At 37.0% G+C, this 26866-nt stretch overlaps 1 protein-coding gene across 3 annotated transcripts in view; it reads left to right on the top strand.

Annotated features, from left to right (window-relative positions):
* Positions 1–26866, top strand: part of ERICH3 (glutamate rich 3) — a 110754-nt gene that overhangs the window by 21844 nt on the left and 62044 nt on the right. The window contains exons 1-6 of one of the 3 annotated variants that reach the window (XM_033115562.1): positions 8494–8587; positions 10436–10529; positions 13331–13456; positions 16901–16972; positions 18619–18747; positions 23356–23514. In XM_033115562.1, the coding sequence (XP_032971453.1) occupies positions 13382–13456; positions 16901–16972; positions 18619–18747; positions 23356–23514 (435 nt within the window). In that variant the 5' untranslated portion in view covers positions 8494–8587; positions 10436–10529; positions 13331–13381. Of the gene's footprint in view, positions 1–8493; positions 8588–10435; positions 10530–13330; positions 13457–16900; positions 16973–18618; positions 18748–23355; positions 23515–26866 lie in introns of those variants that run through there. The other 2 variants (XM_033115561.1, XM_033115563.1) reach the window with 2 other exon arrangements.

Below are 26866 nucleotides of genomic sequence, written 5' to 3'. Positions count from 1 at the left end.
CCTTGCCTTTGGAGTCAAATTCATAAAATGCTCTTTGAACCCAAGGTCCCTAAGTTAAGTACCTATGTTTTCTTCTATGCAGTTTATTGTTTCAGGTCTTGTGCTTAAATCTTTGATCCATTTTGAATTAATTTTGGTACATGGTGACAGATAGCAGTCCAGTTTCATTCTTTTGCACGTGGCTTTCCAATTCTCCCAGCACCATTTATTGAAGAGGCTGTCTTTTCTCCATTGTATATTTTTTTGCTTCTTTGTCAAAAATTATCTGTCCATAATTATGTGGTTTTATTTCTGGGTTCTCAATTCTATTTCATTGATCTATGTGTCTGTTTATCTGCCAATACCATGCTGTTTTGATTATTGTAGCCCTGTAGTACAAGCTAAAGTCAGGGAGTGTGATACCTCCAGTATTGTTCTGTTTTCTTAAGATTGCTTTGGCTATTCGGGGTCTTTTGTGGTTCCAAACAAATCTGATGATTTTTTTTCTATTTCTTTAAAAAATGCCATGGGGATTTTGATAGATTGCATTAAATCCGTATATTGCTTTGGGTAATATGGCCATTTTAACTATGTTGATTCTTCCAATCCATGAGCACAGAATGCCTTTCCATTTCTTTGTGTCTTCTTCAATTTCTTTTAAAAATGGCTTGTAGTTTTCAGCATATAGGTCTTTCACTTCCTTGGTTAAGTTTATTCCTAGGTATTTTATTCTTTTTGCTGCAATTGCAAAAGGCACTGTTTTTTTGTGTTTCTTTTTCTGAGATTTCATTGTTAGTATATAGGAATGCAATGGACTTTTGTATGTTGATTTTGTAGTCAGCAACTTTACTGTATTTGTTGATTGTTTCTAATAGCTTTTCGGTGGAGTCTTTAGTGTTTTCTATATATAGCATCATGTCATCTGCAAAGAGTGACAATTTAACTTCTTCATTCCCAATTTGGATGCCTTTTATTTCTTTCTCTTTGCTCTGGCGTGGACTTCCAACATTATGCTGAAAAGCAGAGGTGATAGGGGACAGCCCTGTCGTGTTCCTGAACGTAGACCAAAGCGCTTCAGTTTTTCACTGTTAATTATGAGATTAGCTGAGGGTCTATCATATATGGCCTTTATTATGTTAAGGTATTTTCCTTCTATACCTATTTTATTAAATGTTTTAATCATAAATGTATGTTGTATCTTGTCAAAAGCTTTCTCTGCATCAATTGATACAATCATACGATTTTTGTCCTTTATTTTGTTTATGTGATATATCAAATTGATGAATTTGCGTATGTTGAACCATCCTTGTGCCCCTGGGATGAACCCCACTTGGTCGTGATGAATAATCTTTTTAATGCATTGTTGTATTCGATTTCCTAGAATTTTGTTTAGGATTTTTTCATCTGTATTCATCAGAGATATTGGTCTATAGTTCTCTTTTTTTGTGTTGTCCTTACCAGGTTTTGATATCAGGGTAATGTTGGCCTCATAAAATGAGTCAGGGAGTACTGTCTCTTCTTCAATTTTTTTGGAAGAGTTTGAGCAGGATTGGTATTAGATCCTTTTTGAAGGTTTGGTAGAATTCACTAGTGAAGCCATCTCGTCCCGGACTTTTACTTTTAGGAAGGTTTTGGATGACTGATTCAATTTTGTTACTGGTGATTGGTCTGTTTAGATTTTCCAGTTCTTCATGGTTCAGCCTAGGAAGGCTATATGTTTCTAAGAACTTGTCCATTTCTTCTAGGTTATTGAATGTGGTGGCATATAGTCCTTCATAGTATTCTTGGATGATCCTTTGTATTTCTGTGTCATCCGTGATAACTTCCCCTTTTTCATTTCTCATTTTGTTTATTAGTGTCTTCTCTCTTTTTATCATAGTGAGCCTAGCCAAGGGTTTGTCAGTTTTGTTAATCTTTTCAAAGAACCAGTTCTTTGTCACATTAATTTTTTTCTATTGCCATTTATTCTCTATTTCATTTAGTTCTGCTCTGATTTTTATTATTTCCTTTCTTCCTCTGACTTTGGGTTTCATGTGTTCTTCTTTGTCTAGTTCTTTAAGGTGTAACGTGAGGTTATTTATTTGGGATTTTTCTTGTCTCTTGAGATAGGCCTGTAATGATATAAATTTCCCCTTAAAAGTGCTTTCGCTGCATCCCAAAAATTTTGGTAGGATGTATTTTCATTGTCATTTGTTTCCATGTATCTTTTGATTGCTCGTCTAATTTCTTCTTTGACCCTGTCATTCTTTAAAAGTATGTTGTTTAATCTCCATGTATTTGTGGTTTTACCTGCTTTCTTTTTGCAGTTGATATCCAATTTCAAAACCTTGTTATCAGAGAATATTCTTGGTATGATTTCAATCTTCTTAAATTTGCTGAGGTTAGTTTTGTCCCAATATATGGTCTATCCTTGAGAATGTTCCATGTACACTAGAAAAACATGTATAGTCTGATGTTTTAGGGTGAAGTGCTCTATAAATGTCAATTATGTCCATTTCATCTAATGTATCATTTAGGGCTGCTATTTCATTATTTATTTTCTGCTTGGATGATCTATCCATAGCTATCAATGATATATTTATGTCCCCTAGTATAATTGTGTTTTGGTCAATTTCTCCCTTTAGTTCTGTTAGAAGTTGCTTGGTATATTTCGGTGCTCCCTGATTGGGGGCATAAATATTGATGACTATTATGTCTTCTTGTTGTAAAGTCCCCTTTACCATTATGAAATGTCCATCTTTGTCTCTTGTTATCTTTTTCACCCTGAAGTCTGTTTCATCTGATATCAGTATAGCTACACCTGATTTTCTCTGGATACCATTTGCTTGGAGTGTCAATTTCCATCCTTTCACTTTGAGTCTATGCTTGTCCTTGTAGTTGCGATGTGTCTCTTGGAGACAGCATATGGTTGGGTTTAGTTTTTTTGATCCAATCTGCTACTCTGTGCCTTTTTATTGGTGAGTTCTGTCCATTTACATTTAGGGTGATTATTGATATGTGAGGATTTCCTATCATTCTATCTTTAGTTTTCTGGTAAGACTGTGTCTCCATTGTTTCTTTGCCTTTTTGTTGTTGTCTATTATTTCTATGCGGTGGTATGCTATGATGTTTCCCTTTGTTTCTTCTTTTATTACAGTATATATTTGAGTTCTGGATTTTTTTTAAGTGGTTACCCTTAAGTTTATGTAAAAGAAAGTTTGATATTTAGAGTATTCCATTTTCTTTAGCGTGCCTACTTTCTCCATTCCCATATTCCGTTTCAGGCCTTACTCTCCCCCTTTTTATGTTTTGGTTGCCACAAAACCAAATCTATCTGGTTGAATAGCCTCCTTTAGTATTTCTCGTAGTGCAGGTCTTGTATTAGAAAATTCCCTCAGCTTCTGTATGTCTGGAAAGGTCTTTATTCCTCCATATCTAAAGGATATCTTTGCTGGGTATATTATTCTTGGCTCATACTTTCTCTCTTTCCATAGTTTGAATATTTGGTTCCACTTCCTCCTGGCTTGTAGAGTTTCTGCTGAAAAATCTGATGATAATCTAATGGGCTTTCCTTTATAGGTTACCGTCTTCTTTTCCCTGGCTGCCTTGAGGATTCTTTCTTTGTCATTGATTTTTGACAGCTTCAATACAATGTGCCTTGGAGAAGGCCTGTTGGGGTTGAGGTAATTAGGTGTTCTAGTTGCTTCTTGGATTCGAGGATCCAGTTCTTTCCACAAATTTGGGAAGTTCTCGTCGACTATTTGTTTGAATATACTCTCTGTTCCCTTCTCTCTTTCTTCTCCTTCTGATATACCCATTATTCTAATATTGCTCTTTCTGATGGAGTCAGAAAGTTCTTGTAGAGTTCTTTCATTTCTTTTAAGTCTCAAGTCTCTTTCTTCTTCCATCTGTGTCATTTCCCAGTTTCTATCTTCGATGTCACTGATTCTTTCCTCCGTCTGATCAACTCTCCTACCTAAGCTGGCTATTTCATTCTTAATTTCTCCTACTGAGTTCTTAATCTCCAGAAATTCTATTTGGTTCTTTTTTTTAAATTTCAATCTCTTTGGTAAAATGTTCATGTTGTTCTTTGATTGTGTTTCTGAGTTCATTAAACTGCCTTACTGTGTTTTCTTGCATCTCATTGAGTTTTTTCAGAACTGCAATCTTGAATTCTCTATCATTTAAGTCACATATTTCCATATCTTTAAGTTCATTTTCTGGAGACTTTTCACTTTCTTTCTGAGCTGTCTTGTTGCATTGGTTATTCATGGCAATTAATGATTTATTATTTCTCTTCCTAGACATCTACAGGAGTGGGTTCTGCAACGGGTTGATAGGAAGAGGTCTTTCTTTTGTTTTCCAGTACGTGTTTGTAGAATGTTTTATTTTCTCTCCTACTGCAGCATTTTTTTCTCTCTCACACTGTAGTGTTATGTTTTCTCTGCACTATTCCAGCTTTTCACACAATGGGGGGATTCCCTGGAAGGCAGACTTCTCCTCTGTTAACAATTCGCCTGGGTCATAGGGCACTGAATCCCTGTGGGGATGCAGAGAGCTTTTGAAGTTCCAGAGCTCTTTCTGCACCAGATTCAGAGCCCGTGTGTGTCAGTATTTCTGTTTACTCCTGCAAGGATCCGCCCAGATAGGTGGGGACAAGCTGGGCTGAGTTGTGAATGGTGGCCCAGAGTTTTGGCAGCGACCACCACCACAGCCAGTCCTGCTTCCACAGCTCCCTCCCCTTTGCCGGAACTACTTGGGCTGCGAATCTGTGTCTACAGACCACAGTCTCAGAATTGCAAATATTGTGTTCTTTTGATCTGACACTGCTACTGTTCCGCTTCTAGCACTGGGCAGGTGGGGGCGGGGTGAGCTCTGGGAGGGTAGGGAGGTAGCTCTGGGAGGGCTAGTCTCAGTGCCTAATGCTTCCATTCTCTGCAGCCATGAGGGCTTAAATCACCATTTTCAGCCTTCTTCCCTCAGTCTTTGCTCCAAGGTCTCTGCCATGAGCGTTGGATTCAGCCGTGTGATATGCTGTCCCATCAGCCCTGTGGGCCATAAACAGAGCCCTATCAGTCAGAACTCTTCCCTCTCCTGCAGCTGAGGTTGATCTGCGATGCAGCAAGCTCGGAGCACTGAGCTAAGTCTGCATCCTGCGTCTGCGCGGCCCCGTTTCCGCACTTCTCCCTTTCCTCCTCCCCTGCTCGCGCAATTTGCCCACCTTCAGGTGAATTCAGTAGTGAGACTCTTTGTCTTGCCTGTCTGCTGTGCAGGGAGTCCTTTGTGGAGTTATAGTTTTTCAATTTGTTGTAAATTCCAGGGGAGATTTCCAGAGGCTCACCTCATGCCACCATTTTGATGACGTCTGCCTAAATATATGGTTTTCAAAGGGACTTTTAAAGGTGATTCTAGTGATAGCTCAGGAAGAAAACAAAGCTGGAGAGAAAGCTTCCTTCTTCTTCTTAGAGAATACATAAATAAGTATGTGCAGAATGTTGGTAGAAATATGGATGGTAAAAATCATTCTGATGAGGTCTCAGATGGAAATGGGGAACATGTAATTGAAAAATGGAGGATAGGAATTCCTTGTTGCAAAGTGGCAAAGAATGTAGTGTTTTGTGGAAGATAGAACTGTTGAGACAGAGGGAGGTTAAGTCACTTGCTTCCAGTTACAGATCCAGGAATAGTGGAACCAGGACTGAACTGGAGCTGGAGTCTTCACCACAATATTCCTCGCCTTCTGCAGGGGTAGACAGTGTGGGGATAGGCAGTGCTGAGAGAGGAAGTTGGGGTTCAAGACTGTTGCAGGCTAGAAGAATTTCTCTATTAGTGTGATCCATAATACCTCACCGTAGTCAGGTTTTGCTAGGACTGACTGACATTAGTAAATAATTTTGTTGTGGAGCTTTTCCATTTTAGGAAGATAGAAGATTTGTAATATCGTGTTTCCCTGAATATAAGACCTAGGCGGACCATCAGCTCTAATGTGTGTTTTGGAGCAAAAATAAATATAAGACCTAGTATTATATTATATTATATTATATTATATTATATTATATTATATTATATTATATCAGACCCGGTCAGTAATATAAGACTGGGTCTTATATTAATTTTTGCTGCAAAAGATGCATTAGAGTTGATGGTTAGGCTAGGTCTTATTTTCGGGGAAACACAGTACTTAGATATTGCTCACGTTCCAGGGACCTAAAGAAAATGAATGAGACTATGTATGTGGAAGTGCTTTGTAATGTGCAGAATGGGATAGGGATAGCATACTCCTTTCTGAGCTTAGGGCACAGTGTCTGACATTGGGACACTCAAACACACAATAACTATTTGTGAATGAATTGGCCTATATCATGGGAAGAAATCAAATACACACCCACTCACTCTCGGTATGTACATGTATACCTCCCCACTAAGGGGAGCTCTCTAGTTCAGTGTCTATGCCATCTCGGTGGTGTCCCAGTACCCTACAGAATGCCCTAAAAACAGTCAGTAGTCAACCCATGTTTGCGATTAGTAATTCTATAAACATTTAGTTGGGGTTTTTATGGGCTAGACTCGCTCTCTGTGGGCAGATGAGGGATGGAGAGGAGGAATCACTGACTTTATTACGTCAGAGTCCCATTTTTATATTTGACATTTTGGGAGGGAGGGGTGTGAGGGTTAATGTTGAGAGGCTGGGAAGGCAGCACTACCAGTGACTCAGCAGCCACTCTAATGCTCAGGCACCACTGAGATAAAGGGTGTGTATTGGGTGGGGGTAACCGGAATCATCCTAGAGGCAGGCTTGCTTTGTGTCCTGGGGGACTGTTTTCCCCGGTGCATTAAGCCAGAAGGTGGGTCATTCTCCACCCAGCGAAAAGAGGGTGAGTAAATAGTCTTGCCCATCACATGAAGAAGATGAGTTAGAATGGTCTGGCCAGTTAGTTGTGGGACTTGATATAAATAGCATCGCCTCTGAGTGATACGGTCACAATGGCCTGTGGGTGCTGTGACCAATGAATTTGTTGCTCCTATGGCCGGGAGCAGGAGAGGATCACAGGAATGAGGCAGCATGACCAGGAAGTCCAGCTTTGACAACAGATGCAGAGTGACTTACAAAGGGAATGGAGTGCCCAAGATACATCACAATCACCAAGCCCTGGGCGAGGTGACCTCCTCTGGCCCAGGGTTATGCCGAGTGCAAAAAAGAAAAGAAAAGAGTAGAGGGTGGGAGGAAGTAAAAACAGTGGCAGTGAATGGCGAGGACAAAGGCAGAAACATCAGAAAAGCTCTATGAGTCTAAGTTTGTAGCTGGGTCAGGAAAGCTCTTATAACTGAGTGTAACTGAGTGAGTGCAAAGGGTGGCTACAAGCCCCATGATGAGGAGTAAAGCGGACAGGATCTGAGAGATCATGGTTGTGGCTGAGACACAGAAGTACAACCATCTCCTGTGAAGGAGGCTTGATGGTCAGAACAAGCGTGACATTTATATGGATATGGTGGAAGTGTTTGCATTGACTGTTAGTCTGTCTGGGCTGTAACAACAGAATACTATACACTAGGTGGCATAAACGACAGAAATTTATTTCTCGCAATTCTGGTAAGTTCAAGATTGAGGTGTCTTGCACACAGATTCAGTGTCTGGTGAGGGTCCACTTCCTGGTTGATAGGCGATCATTTTTTTGTGTCTTCACATGGTGGAAGGAACAAGGGAGCTCTCTGGGGTCTCTTTTATGAGGGCACTAATATTCACGAGAGCGCCACTCCCATGACCTAATCATCTCCCAAAGGTTGCATCTCCTAATACCACCATCACATTGGGGGTTAGGATTTCAACATAGGAATTTGGGGCAGGGGGAGGCAAACACTCAGTCTGTAACAACTGTTTTACTAAATCTGTATATAATTTTCTCTAGAATAATTTCTTGTTATCAAACAATTCATTGATCTAAAGTTTCAGTTAAAAATAATTTAGACATTGTCTTATAAAGAAATAATGGCACCTGGGTAGATCCAGCTGGTTATTTTTTCTCAAGTTGTGTGATGATAGTTGTGAAAGGAGTTGTGATACAAATGGCATCCCAACCAGAGACCATAGTCGTTCCAAAATAGGGAAAGGTGAGAAAACTGATGTGTGCAAAGGTTTCAACTTAACTGGATTAATTCAACCTTTAAGTAAGAGTGAAAGATGTCATGGCCACATTCATTTAGTAGGAGCCTGAGAGAGCAGGATGAAAATGAAGTGGGTGCCAAAGCCGGCAAAGCACTGTTACTGGGACCTAAATATTAAAAAAGTTACAAAGTCTGGATTGAAAGAAGGGCAACTCTTATCAGTCAATAGGGAAATTGTGGTCCATGTTATACCAACTTTTTGACTTCAGTTAATCAAGGTTTTAACATTCACAGCTATTCCAAAACCATTGACTGAGAAGAAAAGAAAAAAAGAAAAAGAAAAAAAGAACAACAACACTTGAACCTGGAAAACAGACAAAAGACTATATGAGACTATATATGATATCAGTCTAATGATTTATCTTAAGAATCTGTGAACTGTGGAATCGTGATTGTTAGGACCGAGAGACACCTGCTCACCTTTCTGAAATGACTTGCTGAAAAGATATTCTGAGATTTAGAAAGGGTAAGGGATACAGTGTTGACCTTTTGGAGACAGGAAACCTTTGATGAACTATAGGACACCTAGACAGTTCATTTAAAAGATGGTTTCAAAGCATTATTGGGGCTGGTTTTGTATGTGCATTACTGAAGCCCTTGGGTTGTCTTTTTACATAAACCCAGCGAAATAATGGTTTCCGCACTTGTTCATATGTCTGCAACCCTCATGTGGCACCTTAGATTCTGGGCTTTGTAACTGCTTTTCAGTCTCTTTTGTGGACGAAATTAAAATTTCCTTACCATTTGACAGCATGGAACTTTCCTGAGATGGGCATTAAAGAGGAACAGAAATAGGAAAAGGTCACACCACCATCACTGGTAATTAAAGCAGTACAAACAATGAAATAAAATTGTTGCTAATGACATCTACTCGATTCTCTATGAGTCCCTGTTCTAGTCTTGAAATAAGGATCAACTGCCTATCAAATGTACAGATTGTAAATCTTTGTTACACATAATAGGGTATGCATATTTTTCATTAATCCTTTATTACAAGTCATGCACTTGTAGAAGTGTGTGGGGACTTAGGTGAAAGGTATCTACTTTTTTTAAAGACAGCTTATGTTAGGGCTGTGTTTAGGCTTGTATGCTCTCTTTCTCTGCCTTTCTTTCTGTGTGTGTGTGTGTATGTACATATATACACACACTCATGTTTATATATATATATGAATGAACATACATGCATAATGTATACATACATGTGTATGTATGTATATGGGTGTATGTGTTTTGTAAGGTAATAATATTTAATAAAGTATAGGTTACAATTGAAAAAAATAGCTTCAAACTTTGATTTATTCTTAGATTGACCATCTACTAAGGTATAGCACATAATCAAGGAACAAGTTTGTCCTCTTTTAACTCTTAAAATGAAAGAACCTGAAAAACAAAAGTAATCAATGATTTTTCTTTTTTTCTTTTTGTTCTGGATGTGGAATTAATGAAATTGTCTGGGTTTATATGAGGAAGTTAAGACGCCTAAACTTCTGGGCTTAAACTTAGAAATTTATATTGGTAAGAATGAGTCCCAAACAAAACGTTGCCTTCATTTATTGAACACATCATTATTTAGGTACACAATAAAAACGTTCAATAGGGATACCAAAGATAATGCGCCGTTCTGGCTCTCAAAGCTAGCAGAGGAGACTAAGAAATAAACAATAACATATTGTGTGCTGTGTACTATAACTCAAGGTTATAAGGCAGTGAGTGGAGTGGGAGGTAACATGGCACACCCAGTGTGTATCAGGGAATGTTTCCTGGGAGAAGAGATGCTTGTGCATCACAGGTGTTAGCCACTTGCTAACAGGTAAAGGAAAGGCCTTTGCAGTGGAGGGACTATGCATGTATCCAGAAAACATGAGAGAATATGTTGAGGAAGTGCAGGTAAGTTTGAGTTACTAGAATTTAGGGTGTAACAGGAGGCCAAAGAATCCTCTGAAAGAGCCCCAACTTTTCCATCAGGCTTCCTCCATGAAGACATTTACTAAGAACTGGAGTTGGTCCTCCTTCTCTGTGTCTCCATGACTTTTTGCATATTTCTATTGTTGGATTTTTTGCACTCAATTTAATTGTTCATATCTGATGTTCATACTTGTCTTCAGGATAAACAACATCAAGATTGTCTCCCAGTTCTTGTAAAGCCTAGAAGTAGTAGGTGTTCAATAGTATCTGTTTATTAAACACATACATGAAAGATTGGCTGGCTTGATGAGTGAGATTATGAACATTTTGGGGATGAGAAAGTCAAGAATTGCCTTGGTTATCAAGCAACTCTTCATAAAGCCTTAATGGTTTCATTTTTCTCTTTTAGATTACTTGCAGCATATAATAGTCTTACCGATAAACACCTGGCTGGATATTTTAACAATACAAGGATAAGGCGGCATCTCTTAAGATCAGGGCTGGTAAGATTTGGTTTATTTTCTACCTGCCTTCTTGTTGATTTTTATTAAGTCCAAATAATTCCCTCCCTTTTCTGCTTTTCTCTTTGAGCTAATCAATGACATTCCACACACCCCACCCTCCATGTTAGAAAAATTAGTTCCTTTCCAAAGCTTTGATGTATATTTTTTGAGGCTGTGTTTCAAAAGATAGGAAGAGAGGTCACAATGACTGCTGAGACAACTTATAAATTATTGAGGAAAAACCCTGAGTTTCCAACAGCATATTTCACTTGTTTGTCTATTCATTCATTCAGCACATTTATTGAACACATTGTATGAGCCAAGAACTGTGAAGGATTAAGGATAGAGTAGATTTTACTGTCTTTAGGGAAAAAAAAATTGTTTTTAATAATCACAGAATATGGTGTGGAAGACATGAACAGTGCAAAATTTCTCTGAATTTTTTAAAAAAGGTTTCATTTCCTGAGATGGCTTATTGATACACTAGTGTCATTCGCTAGCTCCAAAACTTCATTTCCACAAAATTTCCATTCTTCTAAATGCATTCAATGTGAAAACCTTTTAAAAATACTATAGCTTCCCATTGAAAGAAATGGGTGTGGTTATCGAAAGTATGACTAATGGTTTAAGCTGTTTACCTTCTTAAAATACAGTGGTCTTCCTTAACTATTGTTGCCATGGTGTTGAAAGGATATGCAGTGTTTCTAATTGTTGTTTATGTGCTTGGCTCTCTGGCTGGATAGACCTCAGAGAACTTGCTTTTTGTCTCCTGGGGCTTTGTTATTAGACAGACCTGGCTGAAACTTGGCTCTGCCATTTACAAGACGTAGACTCTTGAGCAAATCGCTTACTTAACTCTCTCAGCTCCAACTTCCTCAATAGTAAAATGAAGATAATGATACCCTGCCCTCAGGATTTTTGTGGCAATTAGAGATGTATAAAAAATGGTTGTTGTAGTTATTATGGTTACTATTAACATTACTTCTTTGGATATCAATCTGTGAGCTTCATGTATAAATGGGAAGGACTTTGTATTTACTTATCAACATCATTAACCAGCACTTAATGGAGCATTGGTTATGTGCATGGTGCTCAAATAAGGAAGTTACAGCTCTTTCTCTATAGCAGTCATTCAAATATAGTTCCTGAATCAACAGTGTTTTCATCATTACCTGGGAACATGTAAGAAAATGCAAATTTTAGAGCCCCACCCCAGACCTATTGAGTCAGAAGTTGGGGGGTGAGGCCAATCAATCTGTTTTTCAACTTGACTTCCAGGTGATTCTGAGGCAAGCTCAAATTTAAGAACTTTTGCCCTGTAGGAGCTTCCAGTCTAGGTGGGGAGGTCAGACAACTCCGAGGAGAGATAACAATGACACATGTGAACTGCAGAGCGAGAGTCAGTGCAAGATGGTCTCAACATTTTTTTAACCCCCATTTGGACACACATGACATGATGTCTCATGGACAAAACGTTTCAAAGACTGAACTGAGTTGTAATTCCAAGCACATTTTCTATAACCACACCCCTTTCTTCCATTGGAAAATGTATCCATAAAAAAAGATTCTCAATAGCCAGTCACTTGTGGCACAACTTAGTTGACTTCAACGGTCCAATATAGTGTAATAACAGTGTTAAAACACTACAGTTATCAAAATTAAGAAATATGTGGGCTCAGATTAGACCTGAAAAGAAGAGCAGTCTTAATTAAGTAGAAAGGAAGAGGAGGAACAATCCAGGAAAGATAACACCCTCTGTACAGAAGATAGAGAACGATACAAAAAATATGCCCATAGGAAGGATTAAAAGAAAAGAAAAACAAATGCAGTTGACCCTTGAACAGTACAGGTTTGACTGTGAGGGCCCATTTACACCTGGATTTTTGTTGGTAAATACCTATACTGTTTTCGATCCACAATTGGGAGTTTTTGGACACAGAGGGCCAACTGTTTGCATGGATCTGTGCCATTTTATGTAGGGGACTTGAGCATCCATGGATTTTGGTATCAGCAGGGGTCCTAGAACCAATCCCCTGCAGATACCAAGAGACAACTAAGTTTTTAGGGAGTAAAGAGTTATCTGCAGATTTTAGATTGCACAGGGGTGGGTACGCCTAATCCCCATGTTGCTCAAGGGTCAACTGTAAATGAAAACCAGAAATTACCACTTCTGGGACTTGCAATGATGCCAGCTGAAACCAATGTGGAATACTTTATATCTGCAGTACTGTGTAATCTGAAAAAATCTGAATCACAACCAATTAAATTACATTCTGAGCTGGAGAATGGAAGAAGAAAAAGCAGAATGAAAACCACATAATGAAGCCCATTATTTTTAAAACAAACTGATGAGAGTCTCTATAGCTTACATGTTTTGCCCTTCAGAGTATTTCCTGTGAGATCATCAGTCCTGTGATCACTTCTTCTATTCATTGTTTCAAGGTAGCACCCCACCCCTTCTTACCGAATGTGTGCAAAAAAGAAATGAAAAGAACATCTGGGTTCCACCAACGGAAAATTGCTACTCTATTAAAAACCTTGTTTTAAACATCAAGTGTACTACCTGTGTGTGTTTTCACAGTGATGGGTATATAAGACTGACTTTCTCTTTTTTTTGCCTTAAGAAATATTTATTAAAAGTGAAAGTTTATCAAACACAATAGTATACTTCTTTAGGCTAAGGAGACACTGACATTCTCTCTGTCTGTCTGCCTGTCTCTGTCTCTACCTCTCCCTTTTTGGTAACTAACCATGCCTTTTCTGTTTTGTATTTCTATGTATGTTTTGTTTCCTCATGACAGATCACAAGAAGTGGAAGAGTACTTTCTGAAAAAGAATACAAACTAAATATCATGAAGAGGGATCACCAAAAATATATCCGGGAGTGCTTAGCCCAGGCTATTTTCCATAAGGTTCTTGATATGGAGGTACAAGTATTTACTATTTTCTTAGAACTGATATTTTCTAATATGATAATTAATGATACTTCCATACTTAGAAGAAAGGGGATTCTTCCTGTATCTCATTAAAAAGTAATGTAACAAAGTGACCTAAGAAGCACTCTGTATTTCTCTAGGTAACAAGGAGCCAACAGACTATAAAGTAAGCTTTTCTCCATTTCAGTTAGAGAAAAATATGGACATCATTATATATTTTGTGATATTTAATTTAACAAATGTGGATTTTTAATCCATAACGGCTACTTTAAAGCATACCAGCCCTCACCATCTGTACCTCAATTTACAATTTGCTAAAAAAAAAAAAAAGTGACATCTGTTTAAATATCAGTAATTCCACTGCCATGAATTATTTCAGATTTGTTATTCTTTTAAGGCTCTGAAGCTCAGCCATATGCTAAATTTCAAGGAATAGGCATTGAAACATCTGCTGTCCCTCCTACTTTAGGCCACATTGGTCAGCATAGATTTACAATCCAAGCATCAGCAACTTTTTTTTTTTTTAAATCTGACATGGCATTTTTAGTAGGATATCTAGCAAACTTGATAAATTATTTTAGCCTTGCTCCATGAAATTTGTAGTTTCAAGCATCAACACCATTTTAATCTCTGTGAAAAAGCATGTCACTTCTTGGCGTGAACATACAGCAATAAATCAGAAAACTTGGCTCATAAAACCATTGACCTGTGGGTGCAGTAAACATTTATGGACAACTGTAGAATCATCAACTGTAAACCAATACTAAGTTTAGTGCTACTGAAAGTATTTATTATGCTACCATTATATCGAGCAAGTGTTGTGTTCTCTTAAGATATATATGATATGTTAACTTAGGAATTTATTTTGTGCTTATGTCGTGTGCATGAATTACATAGAATCATTGTTTTTGGCCTCCAAATTCATTTACTTATAAAAATATTAGTTGGAATTCTACAATTAATATGAAAAAATAGTACAGTGTAAAATTAATCTTTACCTAGCTCAAAAGTACTCAGTAGGCACAAGTTCTATAATATATAAGCCTTGATCCTTAATGTTGGGTTTTCCAAATCTTCATATAACTGACACATTATAACTGTTAAATTATATTATTACTTAAGCATCTTCCTGTATTTTCTTAAAGTTTGGAATAAACATTTTAGATAAATGGCAATATGTAATATATGTAATTATAATATGTAAATTAATTAATTAACAAATAGACTATTTCTCTCTAAACTGTCACATTGGTCTCACATTTAGGTTCTGCTGATGCTGTTTACTAATGTTGTATTAATATTCATGAATTAATTCCTGCAACAAACATTAATTGCTGGCTTACCATGTACCACTATGAGGCTATGTGATGTATGAGATAATTTAAAAAAATACTGTCGAAAGTGATCAAATGCTAGATGAGAGAAACAGACAGCTCAGAAAAGAAGGGCTTGATGACTTGCCTTTGTGAGAGTCAGAGGAAGCTGCACGGAAGTCCTGCTATGGGACCTGGACCTTGAAGACTGAATGAGACATCATATGAGTAGGGCATTCCAGAGAGTGAAGTTACAGTGGTGTTAAAGGACCTTGTGGATGGAAAGGAAAGCTCACTGAGGCCAGACTGCACAGTGGGTTGGTTGAAAGAGTGGCAGGAAGTGACACTCTTAATACGTTGAGACCCAGTTTCTGGAGGGCTTTCCATTCCCAACTAGGTTTGGAGTATACGTGATGAGGCAATGAAACATTTCTTTCAGCAGAGGAGTGAAACAAATGAGCAGAACTGTTTTAGAAAGATGATGTTGCTAAAAATGTGGAAGATGGATTAATGAGCTGGAAAACATTGGAGGTGGGAGGTCAATTAGGGAGCTGTTGCCAGAGGGTGTTCAGTAACAGCAGTGGTAGAAATGCTGGGGAGATGCAGCTGTCCTCAGAGATATGGAAGAGGGAGAAAGAGTGAAACTGACGGCGTGAGGAGGGCTGAAGGAAAAATTGCCCAGAGCCACACCGAGGTTTGTAGCGTGGTGGGTGGTGTGTGGGTTGCAGGCGATCAAGAACATCAATATGGGCTGGAAAAGAACCTTCAAGTAGTGGAAACTGTCTGATAGAGTGGTTCTCACAAGCTTCCCAAGGGTTAAATGAGTGCAGGGATAGATAGAAATCAGTCTTGACCCAGAGGACAAAGACATTGGTGGTCTTGTTGAAAGTAGAGTGAGCAATGGTGATGAGGGTTGGTGGGAGTCGGTGACTGCAGTGGGTTGGAAGTAAATGGAAGATGGAAAACGGTTGATAGTAAAACTAATAAAGTTTACTGATCAGTGGGTGAGAGAAAAGGAAAGGAGGAGAGAAGAAAGGGAAGAGTGAAAAAGAGGATCGGTGATACTTATGTAGGGAATGACTGAGTCTGCGGGATCTCAGGGCAGCAGGAGGGGAACAAGCTCAGATTAAAAACACTTTTTAAAATACTCTCAAATGTGACTGAATGACGTCCACTCGAGTTACAAACACCTTATGTTTCCATGAGGTTTAGTTTTCAATGATATGACTAATATATTGCAGAAAATGTGGAAAACACAGGAAAGTAGAAAAAAGGGGAATAATCACATATAATGCCTCTTAGAGATGTGATGTAGCTCACATTTCTTTTTACTCTCTATTTTGATACATTAATTAAACCTACTATGTTTTGAGAGGAACATGGTTTTGTGAAAAAATAAACAAACAAAAATATATGGAAGTTAGTCTAAGAAAGACCAAAGCTCAACCACTGACTAACTGTGCAGCAAGTTCATGATCCTCTGCCTCAGCTTCTTCGTTTGTAAATGAGACTGCTTAGCCATTACTATTGTTGAAGAAGAGATGATGCACGAGAAGTACTTTCCCAGCATGGGAACAGGCACACAATATGGACTTGATCAATTAAGTTGTATTTCTGTGCAATTCTGTATCCTCCTTTTTCCTGCATTGCATGCATTTTCCATTTTTCTTAAAAAAAACAAAATCTTTATGAACCTTATTTTAATGGTTATATTCTATTCCATTACACGGATGTGCCGAAAACTTAACTATTCTCTTTAAGAGTTATATTGCTTCTGAATTTTTGCTTTTATGAGGACAACAAAAAACTTTCAGACAGGATCTTTGTGCATAACACATTTTTTTTTTTTTTAAATTCAGATTTCCTCTTAGGTTTAGAAGGGACATTTATTAGTTGAAGGGTAGGGACACTTTTAACTGTCTAATATATGTTAGCAATTGGCTTTTCAAAGAGTAGTACCAATTTATATTCCCACTTGCACGCTTAAGCAGGTGATTCTTCTCCATTTCAATGACAAGAGGGGTAATTGAGAATACAGTTAGTTGGTGACATTATTTTCTTCTTAAAAACTTGTTGCTGTAATTGATATGGTTCTCTTCTCCATTCTTTCCTATTTTCTTAGCGTTACCATCAGCTTGAAATAAGAAAGAAACTGGAGACCTTAGCTAGGAAAGAGCGAATTCAGAGACTTAAGGTAAGGAGCTACTTAACTCTCTTTTACTTCATAATATTATTTTATGATTTTGAATGCCAATGGTGCTATTCTTGAAGTTGCTTGGGGTGCTTTACTTTGGGATAACTCATATTTGAAGTCACATGTTGGTTTCACCAAGCCTAAATCTTGTTCACCGTTATTTTAGAAGATCGTGACAAAATAGGAGCTGCCTATGCAAAATAAGTTTTATAAGCACAAATCTTTAACGAAAAACCTTGAAGACATTATTTTTAAGCTTGAAATTTTGCTTTTGTATTTTCTTTATTGATATGTGATAGAGGCTGAAGGATTTTTGTTTTTTGCCTTAAGGAGGTTAAAAAAAAAAGTGATGGTGATGTTCCCAATGTGATGGAAAACAGGGCAAAATAAAAATTATCCAATGGCACATTTTCATGCACATGTGACCCTTGAAAATACTATATGGGAGGAAAGATGGACCTTAGCAAACCTAAGCATGCAATTTAGATACTTTGTACAGGCATTTAAAAATTCCCTGTTTGTTTGCTATTTTTGTATTTAATACCCTTCTTCAAAGTGCACTTATAAAATATATAAATTTGAATCGAGGGATGAGAGATTCAATTACACCTGTTTGAAAGGTTTCAGGTTAGGTTGGCAGTTTTACTCTGTTTCTTGAGACATTTAAACTCATACATTCTTCATTTTCAGTGTCTTATTACAAATGTGGGGCCTAACACCCATTTCACAAACTGATGAATATTTGTAAAGCTTCTGTAGAATGGCTTGCCATATACGACAGTCATTTTTCTCTCTTACTTTATAGACTCAAATCTGTCTATTTTGTCATGGTCAAAATATAATCTTGTTACAAAAGTGTTGTTAAATAACAGAAGATAGGTCAGTTTTTCAAGATCAGAAGAGTTTAGTGTGTAGAGATTTGTGGTTAATTCAACTCTGCCAATATTGTGCTATATCAAGGACTGAGTTACAAATTCTATAATTTACTGCTGAAATGTTGATGGAGAAAAATCGTCCCTGGAAATAACGAGTGACTAGCACGGCCTGAAGCAGTGCGCTATCCACTGTCGCTCAGATTGCCAGACCCACTAACAGATATACGGGCATTACAGCATTGGAAGATTTGGGATAGATACTCCCGTTCCTCCTTGTATGATTTTATTTGTAACAATTTTCACTTGAGAGCTGTACTTGGTGAAAGAGCAATGTTTTGGCCTTTTTAATGCAAGCCTTTTGCCTAGGGCATTATTTAATTAATTTTTAAGGGAAAAAGTAATACTGTCTGGTCGTCTCTATTGATCAGAGTAGTGGGGAGCGTTGTGCTTCTTGTAGTGATCTCCTGAAAGCATATTAATAAATATTGTTGCTAAAATGGAGGATACACTGCATCTGTAGCTACTTCTTTGAGTCCAACTCTTTCTTTGAATAAAGCAGACTCAGTTTCCTGCCTTTCACGACCACATCTGACACCCTAGTACATCTATGGAAACTTTTTCTGACTATCGTGATACGCCTCGGAAAGGAACTCTCACTTTTGAAAGTAATGAGAAAGCAATTCCAGAGTCATACAGCATCTCTTACCTAGTACTAACCTAACCTAGACTATTAATTATGCATCAATTTGTGAAATCAATTTCTTATTCTAGGGAGAGCCCACAAGATGGTCTATGGAAAATAACATGCCAGTCCTGTGTCCCCACCCCCCGGCGGGCCCAAAGACTAACCGCGGCCATAGCGTTGTGGTTGATGACGGACATGTCAGTCCAATGACACGGGTGAGTCAGATTCAACACTGTGATGCACGTCCTAACTAATTAGCCTATAATTTCTTATTTCTTTCAGAAAGAATGCTATGGGTACATGTCTGTATAATCCTGGGAATCCTACTCTATGAAAACACAGTCTTGTTCCTATTCAACTGTCTCTACTGAATGCCCCACCTGTAATCAATACAACCCCTGCCAGATCCATCTGATTGTTACTGCTGAATTGGTTTTTTTGAAGTACAGAGTGCTTGTTATTTACATGCCCAAATACCTTCTCTTGCTATATGTCACCTATAGAAAAGCTCAGACTCTTTTACCTGACATTTAAGACCCTAAGCCATATCATCTCGAGTTAGCTATCCCCACATTTATCCTTTAGCAGCCTAGCAAAATTGTACTACTGGTTGTTCCACACAGGTTATATATTTTTTGACCTCTGGATTTTGTTCTTCCTGTTCCCTCTACTCTTACCTTATTTGTCAAGCTTATTTATGCTTTACAGTACCAAGTCGAATGGTACTGTATAGCATGTTAGGCCAGATACTTATATTTGTACTTCTTTTATCAAAAATATGTACACATCATGTAAGATAAAAATAAGTAAATGTACAGAAATTATATATTTAAAAAAATTGCACACCGACCTTTCATTCCAGTGTGACTCATTTATAACCTAAAGGTGGAATTTGCTTGAAGGAAGATATAGTAGCTTGAAACAATGTAGATACAAGAAAAGACTTGCAAAATATTTGCTGGAGGTTGATGGTTTAAGATTTAAATGAATTGCTTAATTATGTCTTTATTCTTGCTTTGTGTAGCCTAATATATTTCCTTGTTAGCATGAACATTTTTTTGGATTGCACAATATTTATAGAGAAATTACAGTGCTTTCACAGATTGTTAAAGTAGGTTCATCACATATACTGTTAATATTTGACATTTTTCAAAAGGTAAATATGTTTTGACATTTCCTGGTGAACAGCTCCAGATATGAAAAGCAACCGTCTTCCCTTTGTTGCGAACATATTTCCAGGCTTCATTTAAATGTATATGTACACAAATAATTCTTTTATTAGATGGCAAATTCACGAGACTCTCAAAAGCTTAACCTGGGTGAAACAAAAGAAACAATCAAGTGCTGTTTTCTATCTTCCCACCTGTTTCAGAGAGGAAAAAAACCCTTGAAAGGCTTTCTTTTCAATTTTCCAGCTGAACACCCTCAATAAGTAGTTTATGATACATCCAGGAAATCTTAATGTGGCAGGAATGAGAAAGTAATTTAAAAATTACAGGAAACACTGACACCAGCACTTCAGAACCCTTTCTGTGTGGGAAGCCACAATTCTTTCCTTGGTCACCCCCTGTGGTGCTTCTGCACAGTAAAGGGTACCTTTTGTCATCTTGGAATTGTAGCTTCCATTCTACACAATTTCAAGTCCTCCTTTTTGTACATATCCTTTAAATTGGACTTCCGACCTCCAAGTGCCACTGAAATGCAGATAATCTTTTGGAATACTGCCGTCTGTTTTTCTCTCTCCAGCTTCTTCCGTGAATAAGGAAAGCATCCAGGGAATAGCTATTGCATTTGGTCACTAATTGTACCTAAACTTTCAAAATAACATATAGGCTTTTAGCTGCATTGTTTCCGTTAGAACTCTGCACAGGCTTGGCGAAGTCACCCCAGAGATCTTCTACTAAGAATTAGAAATGCTCAGCTAAGCTGAATAATCACCAGGTAGTGAATTTTAATTCACATTCTGGTACAGTTTTGAAAATGTTAAGCTACAGTGCCATATTTATTCCAAGAAAATATATTATGAACAATTTAAAATATAGCAAATTTAAGGTGGCTTCTGATGTGAACTACAACAGTTTGTAGCTCACAGCTGTTAGTTGAATGGTGCAGATTTGTTTTTAGAGATAAATGTAATCAGTTAAACATTTGACTGCCACATTCATCTAACTGAATGATATCTATATGCAAATGTGGAGAAGTAAAATTTAAAGCACCAGCGCCAATAGATCTTGTTCTAGTTTATAGTAATCTGCTTTTTTTGAATTCCTGCATTAGATTTTCAGTGTTTTTGTGTTCAGTTGGATTATTTGACAGCAAAGAGTCTTAAGGCATATTTGTTTTACAGAGTTCAAAGGAATTCTTTTGGGTGGTCTGATTCCCTTGTTCAGAAACCTCTAGTTTGATTTCTCTTTGTGGGTGAAGACCTTTCACTTTTGGGTTCCTATAGGTTTATGTCCTGTTTCTTTAAATTCTGCTCCAGTCAGTCCACTTGGTTTCCTAAATTGGCGGCCATGATATAGATTTGTGTGCAGAGACCCCAAATAACAATGACTTAAACATAAGGATGCCTTTTCCACACCAACACACATACATGAGTCTCAGCTCCTGTGCCATCTTGACTCCATAAAGTCAGCCAAAGCTCAGACTCCTTTTGTGTCATTGATTTGCCAAACTTTATGTGCTGCCTTCATCCACATAAGCCAAGATGGTGTGTCACCATGTGGATATTTCAGTCAGAGGGACGGGGGTGAAGGGAAAGTGAGGGCACACTTCTCTCTAAGGGCATGATCAGCAAGTTTCATGTATCACTTCTGCTCACATCTTCTTGGCCAAAACTGAGGTATACATCTATACAGAGTTGCTGGGAAATATAGTCTTTATTTGTGATAGCTGTGTTCCCTGATAAAAATTCTATTAGTGGTGAAGAAAGGAAAGCAGATATTGGGGAATCTTATCTTTGCCTCCCTTCCCATGTCTGGCTCACAACTGGCTCTCTTCTTATTTGGATGTTCATATTTACCATTCCTCTTCTCTGCTTCTCCATTTTCTTTTCTTGCTTGTCCATTTGGGTAAAATAGAACCACTTCTGTGAAACTTTAATTTTTACTAGTTTCATTGGCTTCTTCAAAATAACGTTTAATTCTAAGTTCTGTTAGTTCTCAGGTATTTTGTTGTTATTATATTTTGGTATTTTGTTGTTAATAGTGGTAGCATTTGTGTGGTTCATGTGGCACTAATTGTCTTGTCACCATTAGAAGGTGAAAATTACTTTTAATCTCCTCATAGTGCCCATAGTTGGAATCCACTAAATATTGACAATAAAATCAGAGATTTAGCAATATATGACATTGTCAGGATGGCATGAAGACCAATTTTTGGTGCTAGAAGCTGCTGTATTATTTTTTATGTATGTACAGAGCATTTTTCCAGAGTTGAATATTTTGTTCGCAATTCTTTACAGACAATATATTAAGCCTTATTCATGAGTCATTTATGTACTATCCTTCTCACACCCTGTTATCCAGATATGCATGTGTTTTCTACTGTTTTATTGTAATAAAACAGTTGGGCCAAAAGCCTTGTTTTTTTCCACTTTTCAAACATTGCTGATCTTTACACGAAACTCATAATGTTCTGTCAGTTCCCCAAAAGGCACTTTTAGTGCTCCATACTGGCACTTTTGGTATTCTCTGCAGTATATTCTTGATTAGAAAGTACATCAGTCAGGGTCTCAGCAATAAACAGATGGCTCAAACAAATAGGGTAATTAGGAAGGATTTAATAAAGAAACTATTTACAAAGATGCAGGCAGGGTGAAGGAAAACCAACTAGGGATGTTTAACATGCTGGGATTAGCCCAGTGGGTAACCACACCTCCTCGGCCTAAGGGGGAATGGGAGGGCTTGCATACGAGAACCAATGGGCAGTACTTGGAAGCTAGGAGAGGACATCCTGACAGGAGCTGTGGGCTTTGGCAGAGGGGCCCAGCTGGCCCATCACAATCTTTGTGAGAAGGGTCCAGGAGAAATAAGCCTCAAATCTCATTTCTTCCTGTCTTTTGATCTCGGGCCAGTGCCTTTCATTGGCCAAATCTAACTGGAATCCTCAAGTTAGTTGGTGTGGTCCATAAAGAAATGACTCCCAGAGGCCAGAGCAGGGCAAAGAAGGCAGAGAAGAGGGGCAAATGGGAAATAGCCAGAAAACATCTCCATTTTTACACAGTGTTTTCCAAAGTTGCCAGTTACTATTTTCCAGTTTTGTTTTCCTAATATTTCAAGGAAGAGGTTGACTAAATAGTAATTCATTCCAGTTAAGCATCCACATTTCCTTTTTTTTTGAATCATATTGCTTGTACTTCAGCACTAATCTTAAGACTTAAAGGACTCACAGTAGAATTTATGTTGAAAACATTTAAACAGAAATGAGTCCATTCTAATCATATCCTTTTAGATCTCTAAAATAGGAACATTATTCAACTTAACATTTAATTGAGCAAAGCCATTCTATGCACAGCATAAATTAGGTATTGTCAGCGAGTTTACAGTATAAATTCAACACAGGAACCTTACAGAGAACAACTCTTTTGTCTAGGATGCTCTATAATTGTGGCATTTTGTTATGTAGAGGACTTCCACACCATATGTTTTAAAAAATACTTTGGGTCATAAGGGTATGTATAATGGAAAGACATAATTAAAGTTTAATCTGTTCGGTAAAAAGGCACCATTAATTACTCTAGTCAATTTGTTGGGTTATTAATTGGTTCTGGAAACATGTCAAGATGATAATTTAAATGGAATTTTTTCCCCTTAATTGTCTAGACAGCCCCTCGACCGTACACTGCCCCAGGAAATATGCAGCCTCCAATTCGGTTACAGCCTCTTCCCAGTAATCCTGCAGTAGGAACTGTTCCAAAGATAACTCCGGGGTCCAGATCAAAAACCTCATTGCTGGAAAATGAAGCTCCATTTCCCATTGGGGTAAATGTTATTTCTCCAAGAAATACCTTTTTATTGTTGATTAGAATATGAGATGATCACAGTTATTCAGATATTAGATGTAACTAATCTGCTTAGTGAAATTTATGTCGTGTACTTATTAAGCACTTACAGTGCACTTCTGTTTATCTTACTCTAGTGAGAAGGCCTATCATTTCTGGTTAGTCAGCATAAGAATAAGTGAGCTAAAAGAAATAGTGAGCTAAAGAATAAGAAATAGATTTGTATTAATATAAAGTGATCGTTCATTAATTTGAAGGGTTGTATGAAAAACAAAGAGGAACTTTTTATAGCTAGATGTGACTTCTATCAGAGAAGACCTAGTGTTGACTGCTTCCAAATTTTAAATGCATGAAACCTAGAAAATGAAACTTTCCAAGAATAGGTTTGCATTTGCATGCTGACTTACTTTACCATCAGTGTATGAAATTGCTTCAAGTTTGGCTCTGGAGAATGTTGGATATAGAATAAAAAGAATGTCCATCTTTAAAAAATGCTGAATTAATCACACACAGGAGCTTGACTCTGCTTCCTTTTCAAGGTTATGTCTCAGGTAATTTTCACTTATTGTAATAGAGGATAGGAAGAAGGTATAGTAAAACATATGAGTTACTTAAACAGGGAGGAATAATTAGGATATTCATTAATTTGGCAGGGTATTGTTTGTATTTCTAACACCAAGGAGAAACATTTGCCAGCTTAAGAAAAAAAAACTGTACTAAGTACAATAGTCATTATGTTCAAATGGGTGAATTTAGTTCCATCATTTTTTAGGAAACATGAGATATATGAAATTAAGATATTTTTGTCTGAAACTGATGGATAACCTTGACACTAAGAAATTAATTCAAATAAATGATTGTTTCACAGTAAAAGTATGAATATAATTATAAATGATAACTAATATTTTAATCCATTTAAATGCTTTTCAGCTTATATAGCACTTTTCACAAACCTTATTATAGGTAATTTAATAGTTTCTCAGAAAGCAGGAGAAATTAAACCAAAAGTGATGACATATTCTCTGAGGAAGACTGAGTAAAGGCTAGGCAGGAACTTACTGGGTCATAAGTCAATTAGGTTGGCATCTGGTCTCCACTTTGAAGGCCTAGCCATTTCCCGTTTAAGTGGTGTCCAGGAATGGTCAGGTCCTGAGAGATTGTATCAGGTTAACTAAAATAACTCGAAACAAACGAATTGTTTTGTGTCTAGTAAACCAAAAATGGGGGTTAAATCATAATCAGGGACCATTAATATACAAGATATCAAATAATCAAAGCTATCAAAGCTTGTAGAAGTGGTGTATCTTCTTCTGACGGGCAGAGCTACATGGGAAGCCATATCACAATGAGAAGGTTGCCTGGTGAGCATGGAATCAGAATGAAGGGATATGGTGGAATGGAATGTTGATGGCATCAGGCTCAGGTGGCTTGAAGCACCCATCTCATTTTAGGGATGGGATTGCCAAAGGTACCAGACAACTCAAAGGTCTTTGGCTAAAAGCTTCTGTATGCTCCAGGAATAACTTGGCCATTAGGACTAGAAATATTCAAAGTCCAATGGATGAAATTTCCTCTCCCCTTGATAGTACTTGGATGGGCATTTTCCATGTTTGCCAAGGTGATTATATTCTTTTCTAAGCTCTTATAATTATTATTTTACTATATTACTTCAATAGACGTATTTTCCTGTTAGATACATGAATACTATCAATCAGGTAATCAAGTTCTGCTGGCTAGGAAGGGTTTATTTCTTTATTTTTTCTTTCAAGTGATTTTCCAAATCTGATCTGAGCCACTGTGTGGATTTATTTATTAAATATACACAGGGCCTTTGATTTTCCTGTTTTCAAGTTTTGGAGTGTGCGTGATTGAGCAATAGGCACTTAATGGTAGCTTACATGGCTGACAAAATTGAGACTGATCCCATATTAATTTAAACTAGCTAAACTTGCACTGTTCATTCGGTAAATATTTATTGGGCACTTACTGTGGACTAGATATTGCTCTAGGCATTGGTGATATATTAATTATCAAGGCAGACAAAAGTCTCTAACTTATTAGAGGTTATACTATAATGTACATAGAGAAAATATAGTGCCAGAAAAGACATATAATTTTTTTGATGACATTGATGATAAAAATGATTTAATATAAAACCAGACAAGAAATTCCTAAAGCATAGTAGTCTGCATTATTACTGAATATATAGTGAGTACCCGCTAAATTTGTATTTCTTTCTTAAAGATTAAAGGATATGGTATGTATGTGATAACCGTTTAAAGGCACAACAGACAAGCAGGTTGAAGTTTCTAAGTATCAGGAGTGAGAGTCTTTGATTTAGTCAAAAGCAATTTGGTCAAAAACGGGCTACTTGAAATGCTACTGAGTAAAAATAATGACTTGAATGAAAATGATTATCTGTAGACTGAGAGTTTCTCATACACCATTGATAAAAACAGAAATTGGTACAACTATTTGTGAAAGCAATATGGGAATATCTGTCAACATTTTAAATGAACATGGTCAAACATCTTAACATATAGGAATTTTTCCTAGGAATACAAACATATGTGGAAAGAGATAAATTAAAAAATATTTAGTATTATAATGGTGAACAACTGGAAGACACCTAAGAATTTAATAGGATATTGTTTAAAAATGTTATAATATATTAAAGTATGTTTTAAAAAATAAGGTAGAATTATATGTACTGGCATGGAAAGATGTCTAAGATAAAAAAGTTTTTGGGCTAAAAAAGTGAGGTAAGGAACAGCATGTTAATTTTTAAAAACATTATTAAACCATTTCCAAATAAGGTATGCAATTGACTGGTAACTACTTAGAAATTAAAAAAAAAATCCCCAAGCCCAACAATTTCTCGATTCATTCATTTTATTGTTCTTATTATTTTCACTTCTTTTATTTATTATAAAATTCACTTCTTAAAATTTCACTTCTTTTATTTATTATAAAATTTATTTGTCATAAATTATTTTATTTATTATTTGTTATTATTTGAATAATAATTCACACCATAGCAGAAAAATGGAAAATGTAGGAAAAGAAAAATAAGAACATAAATAACACCTGCAATATCAACCATTTTAACAATTCTAAACTCTTTGGTGACTATTTAAATTCCTTTCTGTTCACATAAATATCTTCGATCAAAATATGGACTACACCTCCCTTTATTTGACCTGCTTTTACTTATTTATAATGAGAAATGTTTGGAGAATTACTTCCCTTTCTTAAACATAACTTTTCACTATTTAAGCATCTCAAAATAAAGAATAAATTGGCTGAAAATGAATTAAAAAACATACCAAATC

Source organism: Rhinolophus ferrumequinum, chromosome 9 (assembly GCF_004115265.2).
Source record: "Rhinolophus ferrumequinum isolate MPI-CBG mRhiFer1 chromosome 9, mRhiFer1_v1.p, whole genome shotgun sequence".
NCBI lineage: Eukaryota > Metazoa > Chordata > Mammalia > Chiroptera > Rhinolophidae > Rhinolophus > Rhinolophus ferrumequinum.
This window is presented reverse-complemented; position numbering and strand designations above follow the sequence as displayed.